At 57.8% G+C, this 13,353-nt stretch overlaps 1 protein-coding gene across 1 annotated transcript in view; it reads right to left on the reverse strand.

Moving 5' to 3' along the window:
- The window catches only part of SHROOM2 (shroom family member 2), a 92,802-nt gene extending 80,872 nt beyond the window's left edge, over positions 1 to 11,930 (reverse strand). The window contains 1 exon segment of the mRNA XM_045855889.1: positions 11,599 to 11,930. Coding sequence (XP_045711845.1) covers positions 11,599 to 11,763 — 165 coding nt within the window. The 5' untranslated portion in view covers positions 11,764 to 11,930.
- Positions 11,931 to 13,353: the final 1,423 nt, after the last annotated feature.

A 13,353-nucleotide genomic window follows, 5' to 3' on the forward strand; every position in this document is an offset into this window, starting at 1 on the left:
GCGGCATCTCCTGCGCCCCGACCCAGGCAGCGGAGGGAAGGGGAATGCGACCTGGAAGGTACGGACCCTGACATCACGCCAGCAGCTGGCACCCAGCCTCCTCGCCTCGCCGGCCCTCGGTGAAGGTTCTTGGCCTGGTTGCAGGGGGCAGGGCAGGCGCGGGTGGGGGTGGGGGGCTCTCTGTGCCCGCAGCCCCAGCTCTCCGTAGCTGCCAGGCAACCCCTCTCCAGGGAGGGGCAGAGCCAAACTGGGCCAACATCCCATAAGGGGGAAAGGCAGCCAACGCTCTGGGCGTGCAGGGCTCCATCAGCAGGGCACTAACTGCACCCGCAGCCCAGAGGGGCTGCTCCCACGAAGGAAAGAGGCCGCTGCACCCTGCGTGGGCGCAGGAGCACGTTAAGCCCTGCACAGTCAGTCTCCTGAAGCTAAGTGTCTTCTCAAAAGCAAAGCTGACTTCCCTCTGCATTCCATTTGTTGGAACTGTCTCCCTCTTAGAGCAAATAATGCAGGAACCGAGTCACGGCCCAAACACCACGGGGGCTCGTTTATTTCTTGCTCAGGTGATGGTACTCCTAGGAGGGGCCCCAGGTCCTGAGCAGCGCCCCGCTGTCACTCAGGCACCCAGGATCAGGGGCAGTCCTACAGGCAGGTTTGGTCCAGACCACCAGCAGCAACAGGGACTGCAGGGCCAGCTCCAGCCGGGCAACCCTCACTCCCAAGTTCACCTGATTGGCCAGAACTGTCACATGGCCACACCTAACTGCCAGGGAAGCTGGGAAATGTAGTCCAACAGTGTGTGCAGAAGAAAGAAGACAAGTGCAGCGACCTCTTCCACGCAGGGCGGGTCCCACACTATGCCTGGGAGACCTTCTAACATTTAACCTGATCTGAATTGGTCTGAGAGAGCTACCCTCCACTGATATGACACAAAGGAAAAAACATTATTATAAGCCCTGGCTGGTGTAGTTCAGTGAATTGAGCGCGGGCTTCGAACCAAAGTGTCGCAGGTTCAATTCCCAGTCAGGGCACATGCCCAGGTTGCAGGCCATGGCCCCCAGCAACTGCACATCGATGTTTGTCTCTCTTTCTTTCTCCCTCCCTTCCCTCTCTAAAAATAAATAAATAAAATCTTTTAAAAAGAGAAAAAACATTATTATAAAAAGTACTGGCGGGGGTAGAAAGGAGGAAAGAATCACTCCCCTGGGCAGTAAAAAGCACAGTGAGTGTACTGGTGGACAAGAGATGGACTTTCATTAAATGCTTTCTTTCAAGCCCATACTAAATGGTCACCATCGGTAACAGAATCTCCACCACACGCATTAACGTGTTCCCATACAAAATCCAGCCTACATTCTTTACATACTGGTGGTCCCAGGCAACGACATTATTTACAGTTTCCCCAATTCTTCACGAAGCGGGGTTCTATAGGCAAGCGCGGGGGAAGGGAGAGGAGAGAAGAAATGTAACTCACCAGGGCAAGCTTTACGCATAACCTCATTTAATCCCCGTGTTACTACAGCGAAAGGGGAATGCTTCCAGAGTGACAGCCTGAAGCATTCAGGATTAGAGACGCTGATGGACCAAGGCGAGACCCAGCTGCGTCTCCAAGCTCTGCCGCTTCCGGTAGCGAGCACCGCACCGTTCCCTCCAAACCAGAACCGCCGTGGTAGTGGCCGGAGTAGGGGGGCAGGTGACGGACCCCTGGGACCTCCGTGACCTAAGCTGGGCTCCTCGGAACTGGCCAAGTCCCTGAAACCTCGCCTCACCTTTCCGATCTGCCCACGCCAGAAACCTGTCTCCAGCAGAGGAGACTGATGGCGGACCAGGGCACGCGCAGCAGGGGGGTAGGAGCACCCAAAGCTCCGGCCCCGCAGGAGCCCCAGGGAGGCCCTCTCTGCCTGCACACCGCCTCCGCAGAGAGCTGCACCACCCACTCGTCTTCACAACGACCTGGGCCAGCAAGACAGCCCTCAGCGCGGAAGAGAGAAGCCAGAACAAACAAAACAACGCAGCAGAGGTCAGCACTGAATCCACCCAGAAAAACATTCAAAGCAAGCACAACAACTAAATATCCTCCACCATAGGAAACAAGCACCAGGAAACACCATCCGTCTGATATCAACAAGCAACAGTCCAGAACAACAAAAAGTTTGGAAATGGCCAACAAGTGAGAGCACAAATGTTAAAATCCAATGGAAAAATTGGGAGATACAGTTGCACCAAAGTCCCCTAGAAGCACAAAAAAATACCAAGAAATGAAGCCCTGGCTGGTGTAGCTCAGTGGATTGGGCGCAGGCTGCGACCCAAAGTGTTGCAGGTTCGATTCCCAGTCAGGGTACATGCCTGGGTTGCAGGCCACAGCCCCCAGCAACCTCACATTGTTGTTTCTCTCTCTCTCTCTTTCTCCCTCCCTTCCCTCTCTAAAAATAAATAAATAAAATCTTTTAAAAAATACCACGAAATGAAAACGTCAGACTGAAGAGCTGAGAGCTGGGTCAAAGGGTCAAGAAACAGAAAGGCCAGCCCTGACTGCTATGGTTCAGTAGACTGAGCACCAGCCTGTGAACCACAGGGTCGCAGGTTCGATTCCCAGTCAAGGCACATGCCTGGGTTGCGGGCCATGGCCCCCAGCAACCGCACATTGATCTCTCTCTCTCTCTCTCTCTCTCCTCCCTTCCCTCTCTAAAAATAAATAAATATAATATTTAAAAAATACCACGAAATGAAAACGTCAGCTTGAAAAACTGAGAGCTGGGTCAAAGGGTCAAGAAAAGGAAAGGCCAGCCCTGGCTGCTATGGTTCAGTAGATGGAGCACCAGCCTGTGAACCACAGGGTCGCAGGTTCGATTCCCAGTCAAGGCACATGCCTGGGTTGCGGGCCAGGTCCCCCGTAAGGGGGGTGAGACAGAGGCAACCACACATTTATGTGTCTCTCCCTCTCTTTCTCCCTCCTTTCCCTTCTCTCTAAAAATAAATAAAATGAAGTTCTTTTTGAAAAGAAAAAACCCCTTTCCAACCAAAACGATGATGTAAGTACACGCGGGCAGTGTGGGAACCCCAGACAGGGGCCTGGGTACTCGGTGGGTGGGAAGGAGGTTGTGGGGGCGGGGCGGCTAAATCCCCGTCTGCTCCGGCAGGAAGTCACCAGTCACTTCCAAAGAGAACAAACAAAAGGAGCCGCAATCCAGAAGGTGAGCACAAGCCGACAGAAATCGGCTACAAAGTTTCAATGGCTGTCTCCAGGGAACAGGAAATGAGCTGGTGCGCGGGACAACAAGCCTGAGGAGCGGTCTGATTATTTAAACTGCCCCCAGAACCACTCCGATAAAAACAAAAACTCGAAAAAGATACACTAACATTCCGTCCTTTCTACGCGGAAGTAAAAATGTTGTCTTTAAAGCTCTCAGACCCTCCCCGGCCTGGGCTGAGGCTGACCTTCACGCTACGCCTTTGATCCGGAGATCTCAGTCCCCTCCGCCCCGAAGGAAGATAATCTGCGAAACTTTCCCTCCTGTCCACACCCACCGGAGGCAGCTGAACAGTCCCTACAACTAAAAAACGCCAGAGATTTAAAACGGAAAAAAAAAAAACCAGCCCAGGTCAAAAACGATACTTTTGCTCTGCACTTCAGAACATGCTGGCTTTCCAGAACCACCAGATTGGTTTGAACCTAAAAGACGGTTAGTCCAATCATTTATTTCATTTTTTTTTTAACAAAACTCTAGAGTCCTTCTACTCAGCCGTGTTCTCCCGGAAAAGAAGCCTTAACTTCACAGTCACAGGGTGGCACAGAACCGGATCTACCACAGGACAATGCAAATGTCCACTCCAGGAAGATGACAGGGAAACAATTCCTCCAGGATATATACCTCCCTTTTGTGGGGCACTGGCCTTATTTTACAAGAAGGCCCAGGACCCATGACCCCTGTGACTCAGCTGGCTGGGCCTCGTCCCAGAAAGTGAAAGGTCGCCGGTTCGATTCCCAGCCCCAGCACTTGCCTGGGCTGCAGGTTCGGTCCCCAACAAGTCGGGGCATGTACGAGACACAACCCGTTTATGTTTCCCTCTCCCTCCCTTTCTCCCTGTCACACCCCCCTCTCTCTAAAATAAGTTAGTAAGTAAACTTTATCCCATTAAAAATAGAAGAACAAACACCTCAGCATGCAGTGGCGAGCTCTCTCCCAATCCCTCCTGCGGGGGTGGGGGAAAGGCATCCACTTGGCAGAACAGTGTCTTGTGGCATTTCTGCTCCAAGAGCCGCCCTCCCGCCTGGCCACAGGGTTTGAAAGCGAAAGAAGAAGAAAAGACCTGAATACAACGTCTGTTCAGCCCTCAGATCCTTAAATGATCCTGCCGAATGTTTACACTGTGCCCAGAGTGTCCAAGAAAAACTCCACGGAGCCCGGGAGAAAGCCACGAGCCCAGGTTCCTTGGCCTGCTGACACCAAACCACCCTGGCCGGGGGGGGGGACCACCTCACAGGACTTCCCAAATCGCAAGCCCGGGGGGGCCCCCTGCGAGCAGGCAGGCATTGCTCTGACCACGGGGAGAAACCTCTGCTCTCCTCTGCTCGGGACTGGGTGAAACGCTCTTCTCAGAGGCCTGTCATTATCACGCTATTCCACATTTAGCTCTCGGGCAAACCTGTGTTCGTGTTTCCCCAAAGACAACTGTTAGGACATGTTCAGAAACACTCAGAAGTGAACCCGGGAGGGCAAGACTCATCATCGCGGCGAGGCAGCGTGGTGAGCAGCGGCCACCTGCAGCTTCCACGCCGCCCAAGCCCTCCGCATTTCGTGGGGTTCGGTCCTGCTGAGTGAATGTCTCCGTGAGAGCCCCTTCTGCACGGGTGGAACCTCCAAGCCCCAGGCACCAGCCCCCCCAGGTGGGACCCGACACTGCCTGCTGGTTCCCCCATGCTGCACCCAGCAGCGGGCAGAGCAGCCGGGGCGGAGGTCCCCCCCCCCGCCCCCCAGCCAACGCAGGCACAGGCTGGGACAGGGCAAGGCAGAGAAGAGAGAGAAATGAGTGCCCCCTGGCAAACAGCAGGCTGGCAACGGAAAGAAAACTCACCTCTTCCCCGCCCCCGCCCCCGGCCCCGTAACTCCTCTATACCCATGAGCCTTCAGAATCCCACGCATCCGACTGTGGCTGTGGCCTCAGCACCCCCAGCACCTGGTTTTGCTGCGTGGCGGGAGGCCTGGCCCTCCCCACCCACCAGCACCCCTTATTTCTGCCCGGGGCCTGCAAAAGCAGCAGCAACAAACCTCAGGGCAGGGTCTCAGGCGGCCGGCACTCGGCCCAGAAGTGCAGTGAAACCCCGGAGAGATCTCTCTCCATGCGTCAGCCCCTGAGGACCTGCTCCCTCGACGACACACACACCCTTCGTCCTCAAAGCCCTCCGAGATCCCCGGCCAAGGACCTGGCCCTCGGGAGCTCATCTGGGTCCCCCGGGACAGCCTGTCCCCATCAGGGTGTCCCGGTCAGCAGTGACACACACCACGGCCCCACACAATGGGGCCCTTTCTCCACCCTCCAGGGGCGGCTCGTCAGGGGCCAGGGCCTCCCACCGTCCCCCACCACCCGCCACCCAGCACCGGGAGATCTGGCCAGGAGTTGCATAGCCCAGTTGCCTCCGGGCTGTCTGATGCTGCCCCCCACCCCCACGTCCCGGGATTCCCTTCCGTCACCTCCAGCACTGAAACTAGAAAGGTCGCTGCATGACTTGGTCTTCCATGCACTGAAGTGCTTCAACAGCCTGAAGCCCCTAGGATGGTGAGTCGGGGGGGGGGGGACCTCCCAGCCCACAGCCCCCCCCACCCGCTCCAGGGCGGTGCTGGGTCCCCCAAAGGCACCCTGAGATCAGGCACAGCCAGACCCTTCTAAGGGTGCCTGAGAGGCTGCTAAGCCAAGGCTCCGGCCTCCTGAGACGGGGCGGGGAGGGGGGGGGGGACGACGACGACGACTCCTCCAAGAAATGCCACAAGGAGGGCCGGGGTTTCATTCCTTCCGGGCACAAACATTCCTCAGGCCACGGGGGGCCCGCTGACACCCAGCTGGGGCCCGGAATGCTTCCCTGGAATTCCAGGCCGCTGACATTTTAGAAATCAGTGCCCCCCTCCCTCCACCCCTCACCCCCACGGACGTTCTCCTCTGCTGAAGAGACAGAGAGGAAAACAGGAGGATACAGCGGGGTCTTCTGTGTCTCACACTGACAGGTCCGGAGATACCCCCATGGGAGGGCAGTCGCAGGAATGCAAACCAGTGAAAGGTTTGGAAAGACGGGCAGGGACGTGCCCTCCCAGACAGCAGGACGGACAAGCAAGCAGCTGCTGTCTTTCCTAAGCCTGACCCAATGGCCACCTGCAGTGGCAGCCAGGTGGCAGTTCACACAGGTGCTTCGAATGCCAAGAACGCCACTCCCGGGGGGGCCCGGGCCCCCTTGCCTTCCAACGAGACCCAGAGAAGCCGCCAGTCCCTACCCAGCAGCGCCCCTCGGCCGTCCAACACAGCGCCGGGGCAGCTCCTGCCTGGTTTCCCTGTTCCAGCTGCAAAAGTGCAGATGAGGCAAGTATTTGTTTGTGTTTCAGTAGGTAAATAAAGCCTTTTATCGGGGCTGCAGCCTGGGGAGAAAACAGGCCTAGAACAGCCCTAGACACAGGAGTCCCCGGCCACGCCAGGGGCCTGCAACCACAGCCAGCAGATCCTACGAGGCCGGAGTCTCCACAGAGAATGACTCACGCAGGAGCTTTGCAAGCCGATAACCTCCCGGAGCAAAGGTGGGAGGCACGCGGTCAATGCAGCGAGGGCGATTTCGCACCCAGGGCACAGGGCGCCGTGTAGAGACTTTTTTGGGTTGTCACAGCTGGAGAAGGGGTGCCCGTGGGTCGAGAAAGGGGACCCCACTCAACATCCAAGCACGCACAGCACAGCCCCACGCAAAACCACTGCGCAACCGGGTATTCGACAGGGGTCAAGGTTTAGACACGCGCACCCAGTGGGCGTGACCGAGTCATTCCACGCGGCGTGGCAACCGACCGCACAAACCACAGGGACGTCCGAGGTCAAGACCTGGTCCTCAAGGTCCTTCTGCAGACTTGCCAGGGTTGTGGCCCGAGGGCACGCGTATAAAAACCCAGGCTGCAGCCCGCCTCCGCCTGCGCCTCCGCCTCCGCCTGCAGACCGGGATTGGAGCGGCCGTGCTGGGGCACGCCTTCCAGTTCCCAGGAGCGCACGGCTCGGAGGGTTACAACGAGCCCTCAGGGTCGGAACACCAGTGTGCTTCCCACACGGGGTCCAGCGCCTGCCCCGTCAGTGCTGTTAAACCGGAAGCGCGTGGTGCAGGACCTCGGGGCTAAAGGCTGTATTCATTAACCTCTAGAAAGCGGGGGAGGGGAGGAGGAAGAGAGGGAGAGGAACACCAAATCAGTTGCCTCTCACGCGCCCCAAGCAGGAGACCTGGCCCACAACCCAGGCATATGCCTGCCGCGGATTCGAACCTTCTTGTCTGCAGGGCCGACAGGCAACCAACCCACGGAGCCACACCAGCCAGGGCTAATCACAAACTTTTGCAAATGCACAGTATCTCAAGCCCCCGTCAGGTGGGTGGAAGGAGCACTCCATGCACCAAAAGGTCATGGGTTCAATTCGTAGTTGGGGCACATACCCAAGGTCATGGTCTGATCCCAGCTGGGCTGCCCACGAGAGACCACCAATCAATGTTTCTCTCTCATACCCCCCTCTCTCTTTCTGTCTCTCCCCCCTCCCCTCTGTCATGTCAATAAACATATCCGAGGCTGACAGTTTTTAAAAAATGCACAAAATCAATCAGAACAATCACTACCTCATGAACCCTGAAGATTTTTCTGGAGCTGCAGGGAAAGAAAAGATGAGAAGCTGGAATTAGCCTAAATTCCCGTGGTGCCCACAGTCTCCATCACAAACGTCCATTTCCATTCTCCACGCTGTTCCAAGTAGACACACTTTGCTTCATCCTTTTCTCCTAATGATACTGTTTATTACTGGCAGTTGCACTGTGAGCAAGTATCACTGATGACCAATCCACAAGAGACAGGTGTGTGAGTAACATGGACAATATACCATGCAGGGTGTGCGGGAAAACTCAGACAGAACTCCCGCACTGTTCTGAAACCCCTGCAGTAAGTAGACTGAGCCCCGGTCTGTGAACTGAAAGGTCACCGGTTCGGTTCCTGGTCCGGGCACGTGCCTGGGTTGGGGGCATGCAAGAGGCCACCAATTGGATGCATCTCTTGCACGTCAATGTTTCTCTCCCTCCCTTCCCCTCTCTAAAAATAAACAAAAGAAGCAACAGTCCTGTGTATTAAAACAACAAAAAAACAGCATTTGAAGGGAGAGACATTACGAGCATCAAGGAGAAGAATCAAACACATTTGATTCTGCGAAATCCTGAAGCACAATCCGGAAAAGCTGTGTACATATACCGCTACCAGCCTGGCCACAAAAACTTTCCAAAAAATACCTTAGCGACTCCTGTGGGAGCCGGCCCTCCGGCCAAATCAGGAGCAAACTGCCTCATATGCCCCCCTAGCCCCCCTCCAAAAGATCCCGGGGCTGTCCCACCTTCAGTTTCTAGAATGGGAGCCCACTAACAACACACTGGGTTTTTTAGAACTTGGGGTACCTGTTACCAGGTGGGTACTAGGCTTATCGGGGTGAGCTACTTGTAAGTTATATAAATGTATAACCACTAACTTGTACACCTGGAACAGATGTAGCACTGAATGTCAGTTGTAATTAAAAAACCAATAGACAGCCCTGGCTGGCATAGCTCAGTGGATTGAGCTCGGGCTGCGAACCAAAGTGTCGCAGGTTCGATTCCCAGTCAGGGCACAGGCCTGGGTTGCAGGTCACGGCCCCCAGCAACTGCACATGGATGTTTCTCTCTCTCTCGTTCTCCCTCCCTTCCCTCTCTAAAAATAAATAAATAAAATCTTTTTAAAAACCTAATGGACTATTAGGCAAAAGAGATTTCTTTAAGATTTTATATATTTATTTTTAGAGAGAGGCGAAGGGAAGGATAAAGACAGGGAGAGAAACATCCATGTGTGGTCATCTCTCATGCGCCCACTACTGAGGACCAGGCCAGCAACCCAGGCCTGTGCCCTGACTGGGAATCGAACACTTTGGTTTGCAGGCTGGTGTTCAATCCACTGAGCCTCGCCAGCCAGGGCACAAAATTTTTTTTTTTAAAAGAGGCGGGCCCTGTCCAGCGTGGCTCGGTTGGTTGGCGGTCGCCCTGCAAAGCGAACGGTCACCAGTTTGATTCCCAGTCAGGCAGGGCACGTGCCAGGGTTACGGGTGGTCCCTGCTTCCCAGCACCGCTGGGGGGCATGTCTTGTCCGCTTTGGAGCACATCAGAGAAACCACCCACCCATAGTTTCTCTCTCACATTGGTATGCTCCTCCCTCGCTTTTCTCTCCCTTCCCCCTCTGTAAGAATCAATAAAATCTGTTTTTAAAAAAAGAACTCAGGGTACGTATATAAACAAAGAGGTGCTCTGGGGTCCCTTTACCCAATTTCTGGTAAAACAACTGATTTCCTTTTTAGAGAGAAAGAAACATCACTCTGTTGCTCCGCTGACTAATGCATTCATTGGTCAGTCCTTGTGTGCGCCCTGGCCGGGGATCAAACCCACGACTCTGGTTTACAGGGACAACACTCTCCTCCACAGAGCCACCCGGCCAGGGCTAAAACAACTCCATTGTAACGTGATTTCCAGCTTCGTCACACTGTGTAAGGCCAAAACGCAAGGCCTCCCCTTACATCATGTTTTACAACGTATTCCACCGGCTTACCGAGGCAAGTATGAAAAGGATGCACGGTGAAGCAAAAGTAGGTTTACAGTCGTGAGCACAGAAAACAGACTTCATTGGATTAATATTTATTATTATTACTTTTTAAAATATTTTATTTTTAGAGAGAGGAAGAGAAGGAGAAAGGGAGAGAAACATCAATGTGCGGTTGACCCTCGTGCGCCCCCTACTGGGGACCTGGCCTGCAACCCAGGCATGTGCCCTGACTGGGAATCAAACCGGAGACCCTCTAGTTTGCAGTCCAGTGCTCAATCCACTGAGCCCCACCAGGCAATGCCTATATTTATTAATTATGGCATTATTTTCCATACAAAACAACTGCAAACCTCCTTTTACAATGAATGGTGTGTGTATCCTTTAAAAAGTGACATGAAGTACTAAAAGTCCGAGTCCTTTACCCAACATGTTTTGAACTTGTACCATGAGACACGCGCTGGAAAACCTGTATTGAAAAGGCACAGGACACAGACGCCCGAACGCACCAACGTGCGGGGAAAGCGCCCTTGCTGGACACTCCAGTGACCGCCCACCCTCTTTCCAAAGAACCCAGCTCGACGCGACGCCAGGGCCCACCCACCCAGTCCTCCCCTCACCATCGCTACTTCTGTAAATAGAAGGAAAAAAAAAAAACGAGGGAAAAGACAGAGGAGCAAGGTTTGGCGTCACAGCCTCTGCTTTCTGAATGACAAAAGCCACCCACACTTCCCCAAGTCATCTCCGCAGGGGGTGGGTCCGGAGTCGCCAGATTTCTTCCTGCGGCGGCCCGAGCAGGAAAGCAGAGAAAACCGGTAGGTCACCTTCAAACGCTTCCCGTGGCCAAGACTTGTTTCCATTTTAAAGGGACCTTTGTCCCCAGCAAGGATCCGGCCCAACCCTTCCCCAAAGGAACGGACCAATCCACACTTTCCCAGCAGAAGTGAACCCGGACGGGGGAGATGGGTTCTTGTTGGTGAGTTTTCACAGGAAAGGTACACGGGTTCCGCCGGCCCATGTCAAGGGCGGACCTTTCTGTCTCCAGACCAGAAAACTCAGGTCTAAAAGAGCCCCCTCTCATCCCCACCTTTGCAAAACCACACATTCCCGGCGAGGCACAGGGAGGCATTTATTTCTCCTCTCGGTGGAGTTCGAGCCGCACCTTGACAAAGGCGGCCGAAAAGTTCTCTGCGCGCCGGCGCGGGTCTCCAGACAGCCGCGGAACCGCGAGCCGAAAGTCAGTAAATATTGATGGGCTGATGGCAATCGAGACGCCGCGCTGGCGGCACCAGCTGCTGCTCGGCGTTTCGCGGGGCTAAGGGTGCAGGTCCGAGGGGTGCAGGGCGCAGGGGCCCACACAGGGAAACACCGGCGGGCCGGCTCTCTCCTCCCCCCGGGCAGCCCCACAGGTGCGCGCCGGGGCGGCCGCCGCCGCCGGCGAGACCGCCAGTGACCAGAGACCCTGCGGGGCCCCTTCCCGGAGGGGGAGGGGAGGGGACCCGGAACAGAAGCCATTTAAACTCTCCGCGGCGCCGGGAGCCAGCGGGGCTGGAAGCCGCCACAGAGCGGCGGGAGGGGCGCCCGGACCACACACCTAAGCGGGCCCCGGAGCCCCGCTCCCCACGGCTGATCGGAGCACACGCGCGCCCTGGAGCCGGGGGCGGGGGGGTGGGGCGCGATCGCGCCGCTCACTCCGCTGCCCCCACCCGCTCCGAGCCCCCCCCCCGCCCGCCTGCGGGCTGTCACCATGCAGGTCTCGCGGTCGCCTCACCTTGGTGATGACCAGCGGCTCGCCGTGCTCGCGGCCGCCTTTCAGGGTGAAGCCCCACGGGGCGCCGCCGTTCAGCTGCACCTCCACCAGGCGCCCGCCGTCGGCCGTCCGCGCCTCGGCCTCCGCCAGGCGCTCGGGCCGTGCGCGGGGCTCGGGGCCCTCCATGGCGCGGGGCGCGCGGGCTGCGCGGCTCCTCAGCCCCCCGGGCGCCCCCGGCCCGCGCCCATGCACTCGGGGACCCCCGCCTGGCCGTGGGCGAGGAGGCTCCGCGCGCCCTCCCTGCCGCCAGCCACAGGCGAACTTGCGCTGCAACTTGAGAGGAAAGTGCCGGCCGGGCCGGGAGGGAGCCGGGATGACTGGCAGCGGGAGGGCGGGCCCGGAGGGGGCGGGCCGGAGGGGCGGGGCGCGCGCCACGGGGCGGAGGGCCTGCGCGCGGGGGGCTCGCGCCGCTCCGCGGGCAGGGGGTGGGGCTCACTCTGGCCCGGCGAGGTGCCGGCTGGGGGAGCAGGGCGGGGAGGGGCTCCAGGGCGCGCGATCGGGGGCCCCCCTGGTACCCGGAGTGGGAAGGGGGCCCGCTCAGGGCGCGCGCTGCTCGCCAGGGCCGGGGTCGCGCGCTCGGAACCGGGGGGCCGGGGGTCTGGGATCCGTGGCGCGAGGCACCGCCTCTGCGGCGCAAGCACCGCCCCCGGAGGCTGAGGGCGCGTCAGCCCGCCTCCCGGGAGACCGGGGCGCGGCAGGTGAGTCGGCGGAAGCGCCCGCGCGAGGCAGACCTGGCAGCGGCCGGAGACCCCGGCGCCTCCATCTTGGAGCGCGCTGCCCGCCCTGCGCTGTCGCCTTTGTTGGCGCGGACCGCGGGCCGCATGCGGCCGCGCAGGTGAGGCCGGAAGCGGACGGGAGCGGCGCGCTGCTGGCCTGTCCCGCGCGCACGCACGCACCTGGCCCCCCGCGAGCGCCCACGCTGCCCCGACCCGCGGAAAGGGGCGATCCCCGCAGCCGGTACGCCAGCGCTGCACCTCTCCGCAGGAGGGGTCTTTCCACAAACACCCTCCTACGGCGCCCGGCCCAGATGAGGAGTGGCCTCTAGTCGGCCTTTCCCGTAGTTAGATCCCAGAAAAGTTGGTCCGTCCAAACTCTGTTCTCACTGTGGTGGAATTCTGTCGCCTGGACTTGGTGACCCACGGCGGCACCCGCTACGAAGGCGAGGTGCTGGTCTGGTACGACCGAGTGTTTGCGGATGGAACGCGTGCCACCTAGTCCCCCACTCCTCTCCGGTTTCCGCGAACGTCTGGACTGTGAAGAACCATCTGCCTTGCAAACCACGCGTTTGTCTTGTCGTTTGCACTTAGGTAGCTGCGCGCTGACACACACCCGTTTCCTCCGAGCAGCTCCATCCGGAGACTGTGAGCAGGTGACGACGCTGGGTGTAGGTGGCAAGGACCGCACGGGACGCCCTGGACAGAGGGTGAGGGGCCCGCGTCCTTGCCTGGGTTCTGCCCGGTAGAGCCAGGGCGAGCAGGATGAGCTCGGGTCTCTTTCTTCAGCGGCCAAGTGGCGACGGGTCTACACTCTGTGGTCCCCACTGCGCATCCAGGCAACTGAAACGAGGACGCAGACCTACGGACCAGGCGCCTGCGGTGGCTGCGCAGTGCTTGCTGCCCCGTGAATCCCTTCCAGCCTGCAGGATCCTGAATGCCTGCAGTTACGGGAATGATGAGATTACTTTTTTTTTTCCTGTTTAAGCGTAGCCTTAAGGAG

Source organism: Phyllostomus hastatus, unplaced genomic scaffold (genome assembly GCF_019186645.2).
Source record: "Phyllostomus hastatus isolate PE091 unplaced genomic scaffold, TTU_PhHast_1.1 phas_scaffold_12, whole genome shotgun sequence".
NCBI classification, from domain to species: domain Eukaryota; kingdom Metazoa; phylum Chordata; class Mammalia; order Chiroptera; family Phyllostomidae; genus Phyllostomus; species Phyllostomus hastatus.